A 16396-nucleotide genomic window follows, 5' to 3' on the forward strand; every position below is an offset into this window, starting at 1 on the left:
CGTGGCCAGAGGAGGTGGGGCGGCGGGCCATAGTCGAACGTAGAGTAGGAAGGGGCGTGGCTAACGGAGGCGTGGCTCGCAGAGACGGGCCGAGACGGAACGCAGAGGGAGGCGGGGCTTAGCGGGCGGGGCTAGCAGAAGCGTGGCCGGCGGTGGTGGGGCGGGGCGGAGGCGGGCCATAGCCGAATGTAGGGTAGGAAGGGGCGTGGCTAGCGGAGGCGGGGTCACGCCCGAGCCGCGCGCACAGGGACGGCGACGCGGAGGGTGGTCGCTGAAGGTCGGTAGCGGAACGCAGAGGGGTCGTGGCTTAGCAGAGGCGTGGCTTAGCGGAGGTGTGGGAGGCGGGGCTAGAGGAGGCGGGCCATAGCCGAGCGTACAGTAAGGAGGGGCGGGGCTTAGAGGAGGCGTTGCCAGCAGGGGCGTGGCCGTCGGAGACGGGGCTAGCAGAGACGGGCCGTAACCGAGCGCACAGGGGGCGGGGCTTAGAAGGGCGTTGTCAGCGGAGGAGGGACCAGTGGGGGCGTGGCCAGCGAAGGAGGCACACGCGGAGGCGGGGCGTAGCCGAACGTAGCGTACGAAGGGGCGTGGCCAGCGGAGGCGCGGCCAGCGGGAGCGGTACCAGCTGAGGCGGGGCGTAGCCGAACTTAGAGTAGGAAGGGGCGTGGCCAGCGGAGGAGCGGCCAGCGGAGGCGGGCCCACGCCCGAGCCGCGCGCGCAGGGTCGGGGCCGGCGCCCGGGGCTGGCGCAGGGAGCGCGCTCGCGGCCCCGCCCAGCCCGCTTCCGCCGGCTGTTCCCTCCCTCGGAGCAGCGCGCTCGCAGCGGTCGGCGTTAGGGGCGGCGCACGCGGGCCCCGAGGAATGCACGCGCAGCCCGGCGCCCGTGGCCTCCGGGACCCCGCCTCGCCGCCGCCGCCGCGCACCCGAGCCGCGCCTCCGCAGGCCGCGGGCTGCTCTCTCCAGCCGTCCCTGCACTGAGCGCCGCGCCGCGCCTTTGTCCCCGGCGCGCTCGGCCGCCCCCCGGGATGCGCATGGCGGGGCCCGGCTGATGCCGCCGCCTCCGCGCCGCCCTCCGAGGCTGCGTCCGCAGGAGCCCGGCCCCGCGCGGACCCCTCCCCGCGCCCCGCGCCCCCCCGGGACCTCTGCGCGCCCCACATGGAGGCGCGCGCGCTGGCCGAGGCGGACGCCGCCGGCCCCCGAGAAAGACCCGCGGAGCCCACCGCGGACGCGCCCGAGCCCGAGCTGCTCACCTACCGGCCGGAAGATTTCCACATGCGGGCCACCGTGGGTGAGTTCCGTGCGCCGCCGCCGCCCCCGGAGGGTACTCGGGCCCGCACACAAAGGGGTCGCGTGCGCTCGCCTCCCCAGCGCCGGCTCCCGGGGCGCGCCCTGCTGGCGCGGTCCCTCCCCGCCTGCCTACGCGGGAGTCCCCGAGCGCCCCTACACTTGGAGGGCTTCTCCCGCGACTCCTCTGGTCCTGGAGAGCCTTCCCTCTCTCCCGATCGTCCAAACTCTCTTTATTTACATCTCTCCCCATCCCCCAGAGTCCCCCAGCAACCTTCCCCTTGTCTGGACTGCCCCCCACTTCCCGAGCGCTCCTTGATTTAGAAGACCTCCCCCTCTCTCCCCCCACCCCGCCCCGGTCCTTAAGAGCCACCCCACCTGAAAACCTCTCCGGATCTTTCAAAGTCTCTTTATTGCGATTTCCCGGCCGGTACACCCCGCGCCGCCCCCCCCCCCCCCCCCCCCCAGCAACCATCCCTTTCTCTGGACTGTCGCCCCCCACCCCTCCCCAGCGCTCCTAGATTTGGAAGGCTTTCCCCCCCCCCTCCAACCCCGGCCCCTGAGATCTCGTCTCCCCACCTGCGGGCACTCTTTCTAGATCTTTCAAAGTCTCTTTATTGAGTCCCCCCGCACCGCGCGGTCTTCCCCAGCAACCATCTCCTTGTCTGGCCGCCCCCACCCCCGACCCCGACGTCACAAAGCCTGCCGAGGATCACTTCACACTGGTGGGCTCGCGCGGGCCCTCCCCACCCCCGCCCCCTACCCGGGCCGGGACTCTTGGGCGCACAGGCAGCTTCCGTGGAGACACCTGCCGACTTCACCTTGGTCAGTCTCCCCTTCCCCTGCCCAGGGGCAGGATGCTCCCGCTTGGACTTTAGAATTCTGGGGTGTCCCGTGGCGTTCTGGGGGGAGGTTCCTTACATCGCAGTTCTTTTCCTGTGTGCGTTTGAACATCTGGGGTGGCCCATGGAGTTTTGGGGGGCAGTGGACGGCATTGGAGGTAGATGACAGCAGACTACACGTTTCGTTGCATCCCGATACTTTTCCTGTGTGCATTTGAAACTTGGCTTTTTTTTTTTTTAATGCAACACTAACTTTCCACCTCCACCTTTGTACCTGACCACTCCTACGCAACTGAATAGGTAAAGTGTCCCGGTCCCTGGGCGCCTGGGTTGGTTTCTGGAGTCCGCCCCCGAGTGGTTAGAATGTCCCAACCCCACAAGGGCGCTTCATCCAGCCCCTGGGGCTCAAGCCAGCCTGTGACTTCTTGACCACTCTTTGTTGCTGAGGGCCTTGTGCCAGCCTGTCCGTCTTTTGCCTTTTTCATACTATTGTGGGGTTGTGGAGAGACAAGAATACCGGAGTGGTTGGCCAGTGAAGAACAGGGGAGCCGGGTGTGCTTCAGTCCGTGGGGTCCCAAAGAGTCAGACATGACTTAGCAACTACCATCACTACCCTCTTTTTTCAAGGGAGGAAGCATGGAGTTCAGGATCATGCTTGAGGCATCATAAGACCAAAGGGCACAGCCAGGGTGGCCTTGAAACTTCCCCTTTTCTTCTGTAACCTCTTGGCCGTGTGTAGTCAGCAGTGAGGGAAGGGTCCCCAAGAAGCCTGATCTGGGACAGAGTGAATGGATGGCATCCTCCGTCTGTCCTGCCGTTCACCTCCTCTCCTTGTCTGCCCAGTTCTCCTCTTCCTCCTTCCATCCACTCTGTCTCTGTCTGTCTCTTCCCTTTCCTGTCTCTTTCTGTCCCTCCTTCTCAATTTCATCTCTCCCGTTTCTCTCTCTCTCTGTCTCTCAGCTTCTCTGTCTCTCTCTTCGTCCCTCTGCGGCACTCCACTGGGCTGATTTAAGAAGCTGCCCGGGTTTTTGTGTGTTTTTTTTTGGTTTTGTTTTGTAGGGCAGCAGAGGAGGTGAGAAACCCCAGACCCGGGGCAGCCACCGCCCCTCCCCACCCCCCCAGCTGTAAAACGCACATCAGCCAGCAATGGAAAGTTGGTGGAGGCCCCGCCGGCCCCTTGGCACACAGCTCTGGCAATTGGATCTGTTTGGGGGCACTGAAGCCAGTCTCTCCTGAAAGATGCCAGGGCGTTGGGCGGGGCCCCCCCCCCGGGGGGGCGGTCAGAAGGGTGGGTTGCGGGCGTGACGTCACCTGGTGTCTGCAGCACCCTGGGGACACTCTGGGTGCTTGCCTGGTGGACATGGGGAGCCCCGGTGAGTCATCTGGTCCTTAAAAATAGAGCCTCACTGCCTCTGGGGACGGAGCGGGGCCAGGTAGGGTAAGACGAGCTCTCTGCCTTTCTTTAATGAAGAAGATGCTTACGCTTGAAGGATAACTTCCTGTGGGCTCCAAGGGTATGAAGGGAGAGCCAGGTCATCCATATTTAGGATGTTGGACTAGGTCAGGGGTGGGACCAAGGCGGGGGTGTGTGTGTGTGTGTGTGTGTGTGTGTGTGTGTGTGTATGTATGTATGTCTCTGTGTGTGTGTGTGGCTTTGGAGCTTTGCTGACTTTTATTTATTTTTTTATTGAAGGATAATTGCTTGACAGAATTTCGTTCTTTTCTGTCAAACCTCAACATGAATCAGCCATTGGTATACAGCTGACTTTTTCTTTTTAAATCACATTTGTTTTGAAATCACCTTTTGCCAAGACCTTTTTCTTTACTGTTAAAAGATTCGTGTGAGAATCTTTTAACATTAAAATCAGGCAAACTGCACTGCCCGAGATGCTAAGAAACTCAGAATAGGCTTGAAGAAGTCCCAAAGCCTCCGGAGGTGTCACAGTTTCCAGTAACTTTATATCATAAGGTGTCCCGAGCAAGAGCGAGAGGCTGCCTGCTGTTAGCATGCAGTCCAGGCTAGCCTGCTGTCTCTTCATCCTAAGGTTCCACTCGGGGAAACTGCAGTTTTCCTTTTCACTGCTTACGGACCCGCGCCTCACCAGCCCCCATCACAGACAGGCACCCCCGGTGTCTGTAAACTGTCTGTACGCACTCTTCCAGCTGAGGAAGGCCTTTCTGCATGATGTTAAAGGAACCCACACGCAAAGCACAAAGCAAAGTAACTGCTCCCGCAAGCCTCTCAGCCTTTCTTATTGCAGGCCCCACCCCCTCGGAAACTTCCAGAATGAGTCAGGGTGGCCGGACCTGTCCCCCAGCCTGAATGTGTCACTCGCCCTGTTGTGTCCGACTCTGCAACCCCATGGACTGTAGCCCCACCAGGCCTCTCTGTCCGTGGGGATTCTCCAGGCCAGAATACTGCAGTGAGTTGCCACTCCCTTCTCCAGGGGTATCTTCCCGACCCAGGGATCGAACCTGGCTCTCCTGCATTGGCAGGCGGATTCTTGACCAACGGAGCCAGCACCCTGAAAGCTGTCGTAGAGCCCTGGCCTACGGGTCCCGCGTCCACTGTGGTGGGTGAGCTCTTCTGTTTTCTTACCAACACACATTTTTTTTTTTCTTTCATCATTTCCTTTTGCCTGTGAGTTGAGCCCCAGGGGGAGTGACCTGTGGGATCCATTTGCTGACTCACCGTCCTCCAGGGATGGTTGTGATGACGTTTGATCTCTTAGCGCAGGTGGGCACAGGTGTGCCTCTGCCTGATTTAGCAAAAAAAAAGGGGCCAGGGCTTCTCAGATGGTGGGACACCCGCCTCCGCCCCCCAGCCTCCCCGCTGTTGGGCGGAGGGACCATGACCTCAGAAGCCGGCTGGAAGCAGACGGCCCAGTTCGTGGGGAGGCCACGACACCTTGGAGGGCTAGACTAAGGAAAGTCAGTGAGCAGTAAGTGATCAGATGCTCTTGTCCTGTGCTCCTGGATAAACCCTCTCTGGGAAAACTGTCTGGAATTGTTGACTAGTTCTCCACGAATTCAAACAGCTGGGAAGAACGCTCTGCTTGTGTTGGTGAAAAATCTCAGAAAGGGCATTTTTCTTTATTCATTTTTAAAATGTGTATTTATTGGGCAGCGCCAAGTCTTAGCTGTGGCACGTGGGACCAGGTCCCCCGACCAGGGAGCGAACCTGGACACCGCTGCATTGGGAGTGTGGTGTCTTATCCGCTGGACCACCACGGAAGTCCATGAAGGGCATTTTTCAAAGGGCGTGAGGCGGCGGGGGTGGGGTGGGGTGGGGTGGGGTACCATCTTGGCTAAACTGATTTCCTGGATTGGGAAACTCAGGCTCAGTTACAGCAGGAATGGATGGCAGCCACGCTGGATTTCTTGCCATGAGCACAGACAGTGGTCCTGTTAAGAAGAAATGTTTGGGAATTACAGTAGATGCGCAGGGGATTCCGAAACCCTCACCTAGTCTCGTGTATCAATCACAAAGCTTTCCTTCCTGTGACATCTTCTTTAGCTGTCACACGCTATCCAAACCAGGAGGTCGGCTATACCTATGGCTGTGTTTAACACGGAGAACCAGCAAGGGCCTGCTGGGCAGCACAGGGAACTCTGCTCAATGTCACGTGGCAGCCGGGATGGGAGGGGAGTTTGGGGGAGAAGGGATGCGAGTGTGCTATGGCTGAGTCCCCCTGCTGTCCACTTGGGACCATCACAACATTGTTAATTGGGTATGCCCCAGTATAAGATAAAAAGCTTTTTATCTTCTATTTTTTTTAGAAAACGAACCAGGATGTTGGAATGGGTTCCATATCCTGTGAAGAGAGGATAGCCCCAATCACTGTGCCCACTTTTCATGGAAGCTCTTTTGAGTGTGTGAGAAGGGTGTGCGTGTGCGTGTGTGTGTGTGTGTGTGTATAATTCTGTGCAGTTTTATCCTGTGTGCCTGGCCAGCCCCTCCGTGGCCGAGATCGAGATCAAGGCACAAAACTCCTTCCCTGACCAGGAAATGTGCTCACGTCTGACTTTTTGTTTTTTAGCGTCGCGTCACGGTGTCAGAAAGCCGTGTGTTCTTACACGGCCTGGGAGGCCTTCCGTAGTGAATAATTAAACCCGTACTGTTCTCTCTTACGATTGTTTTCCTCGCAGCTGCTCCGCCTCCTGGTTCCCCAGAATCGACCCTAATCTTGCTCGCTCCCACATGGGCGAGCTTCTGCTCCCAAACCACAACACAGACATAACCTCCGTGGCAGGCGGGATCCCGACGGGCGAGATCTCCCACGCTGCTGAATTGACTCCTTGTCCGGGCGGTGTTGACAGGAGCCGCCATTAGCAGGGAATGTGGTTTCTTGTGCAAGGATACCCAGAAAAATCTGTTTGTGTTCACCTTTTAATCCTACTCACCTTGCGTGGGTGCGAAGGATAGTTTCATCCTGAGAGCGTCACGGCAACTTCGCAAGTTGGGTTAAAGACCAGAAAAGAATATTGCTTCTTACACAAGTTCTGCAGGCTGTTTGTCCTCATTTAAAAAAAAAAACAACAACTTTATTTTTTACTTTATGGCCATGCTGTGTGGCTTGTGGGATCTTAGTTCCTTGAGCCAGGGTTGAACCTGCACTCCCTATGTTGGAAGTGTGGAGTCTTGACCCCTGGACCACCAGAGAAATCCCTGTCCCTTGTCAGTTTTTTAAAGATTGCAGTGACATTGATGTAACGTAAAAGGAACTGTTTTCAAGGAAACCGTCTGCTGGCCTTTTGCATATTCACAGAGTTGCGTGGCCCTCCCGTCTGTGAGGTTGCAGAACATTTTTGTCCCCCGCAAAGGAGACTCTCTCCCAGTCATCCCCGCCCCCCACCCCAGCCATTTCTTGCTCTTGCAGCCACTAAGAACCCCCTGTCTGCTGTCTGTCTCCTTGGTTTTGCCTGTTCCGTGTCGTCGTCTTCATATAGCCTCTGTTTCCTTACGTTCCATCTCTGGGGGGCTAGAGCCTTTGTAAACTTTCATCTCCAAGGGTTGGGCTTCCCTCGGAGCTCAGCGGATAAAGAATCCGCAATGCAGGAGACCCGGGTTCGATCCCTGGGTGGGGAAGATTCCCCTGGAGGAGGGCATGGCAACCCACTCCAGGATTCTTGCCTGGAGCATCCCACGGATGGAGGAGCCCAGTGGGTTACAGTCCATGGGGTTGCCAAGAGTCGGACATGACTGAGCGAGTGATGCTTCCCTTCGCTTCAAGAGAAGCTTGGGAGGTGCAGAGGTGGAAGTTCCCTGCTCGGGAGAAAGGAGAGGAAAATTAACCTGAGGAAGGAAAATTACAGGAGGGGCAGGACCATGCAGGAGTAGAAATGTGCATCGGAAAACAATTGCATTCTCATTCTCCCTTGGGGAAAGAGGGACACCGGGATGCGTGAACAAGCCACAGGTACGTCCACACAAAACCCTGGTAGGCTAGACCCCTGGCCACGGACACACAAAATCATGTCCTCCCATAAGCTTACAGTGGGGAGCCTTACTTTGAAACAGGCTCTCTGCAGACGTGATGGAGTGAAGGGTCTGAGATGAGTTCCTCCTGGACGGGGGTGGCCCTAAACCCAGGGACAGGGTCCTTATAAGACTCAGAAGAGGAGAAATATGGACACAGAGGAGAAGCCATGTGGAGACGGAGACGGGAGGGAGGCGGCCACCAGCCCATGGACTGTAGCCCAACAGGCTACCTCTGTCCATGGCAAGAATACTGGAGGGGGCTGCTATTTCCTTCTCCAGGGGGATCTTCCTGACCCAGGGATCGAACCCGCATCCCTGACGTCTCCCGTGTGGGCAGGTGGAGTCTTTACCACGAGTGCCCCCTGGGGAAACCCCTTCAGAGGATGAGGCGTTCCCTCATTCACTGCTTGGCAGAGCTCCTTGGGGCAGAGTCTCCACCAGCTTCCCGTGTGGTTAGGCCAGCGGGTACCATCTTGAATCCATCCCAACCTCGATGTCTTGGTGGGCGTGGGCCCGCCAAGACCACCATCCATGGGGTATCTTGTCTGCAACACAGACCAGCTTCACACGGTTCTGGAGGCTGGAAGTTCAAAGTCAGGGTGGTTGGATTTTGGTCCCCCGAGAGGTTTCCTGGGTGGGCTTCTAGCGGTGTCCTTAAGGGTGCTGGATAGTAGGAAATGCTCCTGAGGATGCTCATCCCATCCTCGTGAATTCTCAGCCTCATCCCGTCCCAGAGAGCCACCTCCAGACACCATCTCGTTGTGTGTGTGTGTGTGTGTGTGGTGTTTGGACTTCCACCTGAGCGTTTTGAAGGGGCACGCACGTTCAGTCCATGAGACCAGGGTTGACGTCTCCTGACGTGTTGACCTACCTCCTCTTGAGGTCAAAGGTTGACCTGCCTTTGGGGCTACAGGGGGCCGTCTCCAGGAGCACCAGCCCCTGGCCACGTCCTAGAATCCTCACAGGAGAGCATCTCTCCTGGGGCTGGGAGCCCCTCCTGGGTCATCCGTGTGGACCAGGACACGGCCGTGTGATGCTGGAGTCAGCCTTGCTTCTCGCCTGGGTACCACCCAGGAGGTCGCGTCCTTCTCTAAGGAAAGGGCCAGAACAGCAGGTGGCACAGACGTGACCATCCCCTCCCTGGGCGCACTTGACCCTTGTAACCACCTTGTCTTTCCTGTAGGGGGGAGGGGAAAAAAAAAAAGCCTCATTCACCACTCTCAAGAAACCTTCCTCATTCGCTTTGGGCTCGACTCTGTGGGTCTTTCCTGAATTTTCCCCAAGTTTTCTTTTTTTAGACACCCACATGTCACCACCCTCACACCATTCGGAAACGTTTCCCTTTGTCCTCTTTTTGTTGACACTGCAAGTACTTTTTCTTGCCGGGAGGAATCAGGCAATACCGGGAAAAAGCAAGGTTCACTGTTCTGGGAGCTCCGGTCCCGGGGAAGACCACGGGCATCTCCCTGGATTTTCACGGAGGTCTCTGGGAGGAAAGGGGTCCGACCGGGGCGTTTTGGGGTGTCCTCCCCGGACGCTCAGGATGTGAGCTGATAGGGGTTTGCGGTGACAGCACGTGGCTCCTGGTTTGGCAGACGGCTGTGTCCACAGGTCCTCTGTTGGCTGCGTGTCCGCAGAGAGAGAGAGAGAGAGAGAAGAAGGAGGTGTCATCTCTGGGGTTTCCTCTTCTGAGGACACGTGGATGGGCCCTCTTGGATCAGGGTCCTTAAGACATCCTTACTCCTTAAGAGGTTTCATCTCCACTTACTGTCCCACCAGGACGCTGGGTCGTGTCAGACTCTTTTTCGACCTCATAGACTGTAGCCCACCAGGCTCCTCTGTCCGTGGGATTCTCCAGGCAAGAATACTGGAGTGGGTCGCCATGCCCTCCTCCAGGGGATCTTCCCGACCCAGGGGTGGAACCCAGGTCTCCCACATTGCGGGCGGATTCTTTACCAGCTGAGCCAGAAGTGAAGCCCAAGAATACTGGAGTGGGTAGCCTATCCCTTCTGCAGGGGATCTTCCCAACCCCGGGATCAAACCTGGGTCTCCCGCATTGCAGGTGGATTCTTTACCATCTGAGCCACCGGGGAATGCCTTGGGACAATTTAAGACCCGTAGCAGCCAAATAAATACTGGGAAAAAAAAAAAAGTTCTTCCTTACTACAAATGGGAAACACGATGAGCAACAGATGGGGCTGGAGGTGGGCGTGTGTGCGCAGTGGGGAAGGTATCCATGACCACTTGAGGCTGTCAGGCGGTTCAGGAGTGTCCACCACTAATCACCACCTCCACCAGGCCTGCCCCTCCCTGACGCCGGACGGGCAGAACCAGTTCTGGGTGTTACAGGATGGCCCCAGGCCCAGGGCTGCTCCTGGATAAGCTGCAAAAGCTTCCCTTCTGAGGAGGAGCTTCTGGCCCCGGCATGCACCCTTAGACACGCAGCTCTGAGCCACGGGTCTCGGAGTACAGACGTCGGGCGGGCAGCCGCGTGGAATCCCGGAAACCAAGCTCGTATCCACCCGGGCGAGGGAGACGCGGGTGATGGAGGGGAGGCTTGTTTGCAAGGAGCCTTTAGAGTGTCGCCTGATTTGACATCACGAGTCCATTTACCTCCCTTTTTTTGGTAAGCTTTGTTCAGTCGGGTCTTTGTGACTCTTTGTTACCCCGTCGTGGACTGCAGCACGCCAGGCTTCCCGGTGCTTCACCGTCTCCCCGAGTTTACTTAAACTCATGTCCATCGGTAAACTTGGCAGGCTGTTTTACTTTTTCTGAGGTTACCCTTTGAAGAATAACAAGACCAACACTACAGATACTTCTGCCTTTGTGTCAATTGCTCAGTCGTGTCCCACTCTTTGCGACCTCATGGACCGTAGCCCACCAGGCTCCTCTGTCCATGGGATTCTCCAGGCATTCCCTTCCCTATGGGATCTTTCCTACCCAGGGATCGAACCCCAGTCTCCGGCCTTTGCAGGCGGATTCTTTATGGTTTGAGCCACCAGGGAAATTAATGAATGCTTGTAAGCTACTCCTGATTGCAGAAATAGCCTTCCCCACCTTTCATGGCTGGGATCGCCAATGCTGTGGTGGATTGGGTAGACGGGATGCTGCATCTTTTGCTAAACTGAAGCTGAAGCTCCAATACTTCAGCCACCTGATGTGAAGAACTGACTCATTGGAAAAGACCCTGTTGCTGGGAAAGATTGAAGGCAGGAGGAGAAGGGGATGACCGAGTATGAGATGGTTGGATGGCATCACCAACTCCATGGACGTGGGTTTGGGTAAACTCCGGGCATTGGTGATGGACAGGGAGGCCTGGCGTGCTGCGGTTCATGGGGTCGCAAAGAGTTGGATACAACTGAACTGAACTGAAGAGACATTTCTAAGTATGAGGTGAGGAAGGATCAGCAGGTACATGCTTGACTTTATCTTATAATCTGTAAACAGTACATTTGAATACGTGAGTGCAACACCCCTTTTCCAAAGAAAGACCTGAGAGAAAAGTAGCAATAAAGTCATGATTGCGAGTCATCAAGCAGATGAAATAATTCAGTTGAAGCGTATCTGTTCCCAAGACATGGGGACTGGGCAGGTGGTCAGGAAGGAAATACAAAGTGTTTTTAGCTTTGGTGAGAAATGGTGTTGCTGAACGTAGCTAGGTTTCTGCTGGTCTCTGAATTCTCTCCAGATGGTTCGTGTGGACACTTGCTTGATGAGGCAGCTCGTCGCAGGCGGCGGGGTTTGGAGGGAAGCCTCCCTGGGGTTCCTGTGACGAGGCGGACGATGACTTGAACGGATGGCTTCCCCCTGCTGGCTCCTTCTCTGGGGAGCCTCTTCTCGGAACGAAAGAGCCAGCGCATCTGAGGCTGAGTGTGGCCAGCGGGGCTCTGGCTGCATAGAAAGCCACCCTTTGTCGTGGTGAGGGCGCCCGGACTCCGAGTCTGGAGGTGAGGGCGCCCGGAGTCTGAGTGTGGAGGGACAGACGGAAGCAGGGCTCTGTGACCCTGGGTGTGTGTCTCTGCGTGTGTGCGCGCCCGTGCATGCACGCTTAGCCCTGGGGCTTGCAGGAATCGGGGAAGAGGTGGACAGGGAACCAGCTGATGTTTGGGGGCAATTCCTTCCCCCCCTCAAAAAAAAATTTAGTTCAGGTTGAAAACTGGAGCTTGGGGTCTAAAGTAAACTCAAGTGTTACTCACTCAATCGTGTCCGACTCTCTGCGACCCCATGGACTGCAGCACGCCAGGCCTCCCTGTCCATCACCAGCTCCCGGAGCTTGCTGAAACTCACGTCCATTGAGTCGGTGATGCCATCCAACCATCTCATCCTCTGTCGTCCCCTTCTCCTCCCGCCTTCAATCTTTCCCGGCATCAGGGTCTTTTCCAATGAGTCAGCTCTTCCCACCAGGGCCTATTGTATAATACAGGGAACTCTGCTCAATACTCTGTAATAACATTATGGTCACCAGGGGGAAGAATGGGGGAAGGGATAGTTGGGGAGTCTGGGATGGACATGGACACACTGCTGTATTTAAAATGGGACACTATCTCAAATTTCATCTTTCGGAAATTCTGCTTGCTTGAGTGATAGTTTCCACTTATCCTTAACACGTTCATAAAAAAAAAAAAAAAGCAAATTTACCCATTATAAAAAAACAAACCCACCAAGGAATCAGAGGATTATGTGGATCCTTGAATGGAGATAGTTCCTGTTGGGATGTGATTTTACTCACGAAGATGTTCATTTGGTTGATCCTCAGAAAGATTAGTTAGCCTTTTTTTTTTTTTTTTGGTAACAGATTCTGGGGTATTTGTTGTGTTGACTCAGTAGCTTTATTCCTATTTTATTCCTAGTTTTTTTTTTTAAGGACTCTCCATAGTGTTCTCCCAGAAGCCTGTTTCTGAGAGGTATCCATTTCGGGACAGTTGTTTGGCTTCCTTAAAAGTAAAAATGCAGGGGCTGACAGCTTTCAACATCACCTTAAGGATCGCCATCTAGCACCTGGGATGCTGCTCACGGTTGGGTGTGAGGTTGGGTGGACCTGGCTCTCGACCTCCTGGGTAAGGTCTGCCTTTGGACAAGAGGAATCCAACTTCTTTTAATTGTCCAGCGACTTCGTGTGCTTTTCTTTCTGCCCACACGAGTCAGGGCACACACCCGTATACGTAGGAAGGTTTCTGCCCAAGGGGCGGGGGAGAACCCTTCTGGCTGTTGAAAACACTCCGGTTCTTTGCATGTTGACAAATAACTCTGGACGAAACCTGAGACCCGCTGCCTCTTGGGACGGGAAAAGCCATCCTCTGCTCTGGGACTCAGAGCCTGGCCTGCCTGTTGAGTCAGGACGCAGGTCATTCCTACCTGGGCAGGTAGTTCCCAGGTGTGTGTGTGTGTGTGAAAGTCGCCCGGTCGTGTCCGACTCTTTGCAACCCCGTAGACTGTTTAGTCCATGGGATTCTTCAGGCCAGAATCCTGGAGTGGGTAGGCTTTCCCTCCTCCAGGGGGACCTTCCCAACCCAGGGATCGAACCCAGGTCTCCCACATCGCAGGCGGATTCTTTACCAGCTGAGCCCCCACGGAAGTTCCCAGGCAGACAGTCCCAAACCTGCCCCGGAGGTGGTTTGTGCTTGTCCCCTTAGAACGTCTTAGGTGGGAAGCAGTGTGACCTCTGACGGTCGGGGCTCTAGGCGGCTGCGTTCCCAGCCCAGAAAAGACGACAGTGGATGGTGACCAACATCTCACAGGGATAGGAGAGCGGAAGACTGCATTCATGTAAAATCAGGATGTCAGCCCAGCCCAGGAGCTACCCAGCACCACTGAGGGCAGGTGGATTCTTGAAGGAAGGCATCGTGTAAAATCAGGATGTCAGCCCAGCCCGGGAGCTACCCAGCACCACTGAGGGCAGGTGGATTCTTGAAGGAAGGCAGATTGACAGGCGGGCCGTGGAGACGGAGCGACCAGCTTTTATTAGGGCTCTTGAGGAACGGCTGGGGTGGTCCTAGGAGTAACAGACCCGCCTGCCACGCAGGAGACCTGGGTTCCATCCCTGGGTCGGGAGGATCCCCTGGAGAAGGGAATGGCAACCCACTCCAGTGTCTTGCCTGGAGAATCCCCACGGACAGGGGAGCCTGGAGGGCTACAGTCCAGGGGGTCACAGAGAGTCAGACACGACTGAGCAGATGAGCGAGTATTTTCGGTCCACTTGAGGAACGGAGACGTGGTCTTTCGGTGGCTTTTTATTTGTTGCCGGTGTTGAACTTGACTTTCCCAAGTGGCTTGGCATGGCATCGCCCTTTGAAGACAGATCCCTGGCGTGTCCAGACTCTGCTCCGATCTGCCGTGCCTGGGCTTGCAGAATGGTGTGTGCCCTGGGTGATGACTGTGCTCTCTGCCTCCTGCCGGGCCAGTCTCAGGCCGGGGGCATTTGGAGACATACCGCTGTTTGTTTTTCCTCATAGACGTGTGGATCCCGTGGGCTTGCCCAGAACACGGTTTGAGTGCATCATGCAAATATGAACGGTGGGTGCTTACCCTAGTCCGGGGTCACAGACTAGGGGGGCTTTTTTGTTCAATGTGCTGCAGCATCTTTTAAAAAAAAAGTTATTCATTTATATATTTATCTGACTGCACCAGGTCTTGGTTCTGGCATGCGAGCTCCTAGTCACATGGCATCTGGTTCCTGCTCTTTAGTTGTTAATGAGTATCTGACACTTTGCGACCCCATGATCTGCAGCACGCCAGGCCTTTCTGTCCATCACCAACTCGTGGAGTTTGCTCAAACTCATGTCCACTGAGTCGGTGATGCCATCCAACCATCTCATCCTCTGTCTTCCCCTTCTCCTCCTGCCTTCAATGTTTCCCAGCATCAGGGTCTTTTCCAAGGAGTCAGGTCTTTGCATCAGGTGGCCAAAGGATTGGAGTTTCAGCTTCAGCATCAGTCCTTCCAATGAACACCCAGGACTGATCTCCTTTAGGATGGACTGGTTGGATCTCCTTGCAGTCCAAGGGACTCTCAAGAGTCTTCCCTAACACCACAGTTCAAAAGCATCCATTCTTCGGCGCTCAGCTTTCTTTAGAGTCCAACTCTCCCATCCATACATGACCACTGGAAAAACCATAACCTTGACTAGACGGACCTTTGTTGGCAAAGGAATGTCTCTGCTTTTTAATATGCTGTCAAGGTTGGTCATAACTTTCCTTCCAAGGAGCAAGTATCTTTTAATTTCATGGCTGCAGTCAGCGTCCACAGTGGTTTCAGGCCCCAAGAAAATAAAATCAGCCGCTATTTCCATTGTTTCCCCATCTATTTGCCATGAAGTGGTGGGACCAGATGCCGTGATCTTAGTTTTTTGAATGTTGGGTTTTAAGCCAGCTTTTTCACTCTTAGTTCCCTGACCGGGAATCAAAACTGCGTGTGAGAAGGTGACGTCTCACCCGCTGAAACACCAGGGAAGTCCTTTTTCTCTCCTCCTTAACAGGAAAAGGCCAGCAACCTCACTGTGACCGGTACGTTGACAACTGTCCAAGGCTTCGAGATAGCAGAAGGCTTGAGATCCCAGAACAGACAAAGAATTCAGGGAACCTAAGAGACGATAAGAACCAAGAGGGGAACCAGAGAGGAATTTTTTTTTTTTTTTTAACAAGTCTCACTTTGACTAATATTTTCAGAGCAGTTTGACAAGATGCTGTGTTCATGAACAAAAGTAGGAAGTGGCAGTAAGTCACAGAGTTTTTGACAGGCTGCACGGACATGACAGAGGAGAAGGGGCTTATTCATCCTGGTGAATTTTGTTATCGTTCTGGGGCTGGGGGCTCCCAAAGGCACCACTTGCATCCACAGCTTTCTCTTGTGGGCTTGAGGGGCTGTCCCCAAGGCGGTGTTTGTTGGGGGTCCGTCTCTGTCTGTGAACATCCAGGGATCCCCTTGTGTTAGCTTCCTGGAGCTGTTGTTACAAACCATTACTAACCAGGTGGCTTAAAACCACACCCATCCCCCCTCCCCCAGCCCTGGAGACCAGACGTCTGAGTTCAAGGGGTCCCAGGGCTGGGCTCCCTGCAGCGTCTTCAGGGGAGGGTCCTTCCCGCCTCTTCCAGCCTCTGGGGGCTCCAGGCGTCCATCCCTGGGCTGGGCTCCCTGCAGCCTCTTCAGGGGAGGGTCCTCCCTGCCTCTTCCAGCTTCTGGGGGCTACAGGCATCCGTCCCTGGGCTGGTGGCCGCCTCCCTCCCGTCTCCGCCTCCGTCTCCACGCGGCTTCTCCTCTGTGTCCCTGTCTCTCCTCTTCTGTGTCTGATAAGGACCCTGTCCCTGGGTTTAGGGCCACCCCCATCCAGGAGGGCCTCATCTCAGACCCTTCTCTTCACAATGTCTGCAAACACCTTCTTTCCAAGTAACTCCCCATTCTAAAGTTCTGGGTGGGCACTTGCTAGGTGGTCCAGTGGTTAAGATCCGACGCTCCCAGCAGAGGGGGCCTGGGTTCGATCCATGGTCCGGGAAGTAGTTGCCACATGCAGCTAGTAAGACCATTTGCAGCCAGGTAAGGGAAAATAGTGTGTGTCAGTCGCTCAGTCCCGTCCAACTCTCTGCGACCCCCTGGACTGTAGCCCACCAGGCCCCTCTTCTCCAGGCAAGAATACTGGAGTGGGTAGCCATGTCCCTTCTCCGGGGGACTCTTCCTGACCCAGGGATCGAACCTGGGTCTCCTGCATGGCAGGTGGATTCTCTACCAGCTGAACCAAATTCAATAAAAATTAAAAAAAAAAAAGGTTTCAGGCGGATGTGTATCTTGTTTCGGGGACGAA

At 55.6% G+C, this 16396-nt stretch overlaps 1 protein-coding gene across 3 annotated transcripts in view; it reads left to right on the top strand.

The window, feature by feature from the left end:
- The first annotated feature begins 823 nt into the window (after positions 1–823).
- The window catches only part of PRKX (protein kinase X-linked), a 52686-nt gene continuing 37113 nt past the window's right edge, over positions 824–16396 (top strand). For 2 of the 3 annotated variants that reach the window (XM_043895718.1, XM_043895719.1), the window contains exon 1: positions 824–1284. In XM_043895718.1, coding sequence (XP_043751653.1) covers positions 1152–1284 — 133 coding nt within the window. In that variant the 5' untranslated portion in view covers positions 824–1151. Of the gene's footprint in view, positions 1285–9736; positions 10231–16396 lie in introns of those variants that run through there. The other variant, XM_043895720.1, reaches the window with a different exon arrangement.

The sequence above is a fragment of the Cervus elaphus genome, chromosome X, assembly GCF_910594005.1.
Source record: "Cervus elaphus chromosome X, mCerEla1.1, whole genome shotgun sequence".
Lineage (NCBI taxonomy): Eukaryota > Metazoa > Chordata > Mammalia > Artiodactyla > Cervidae > Cervus > Cervus elaphus.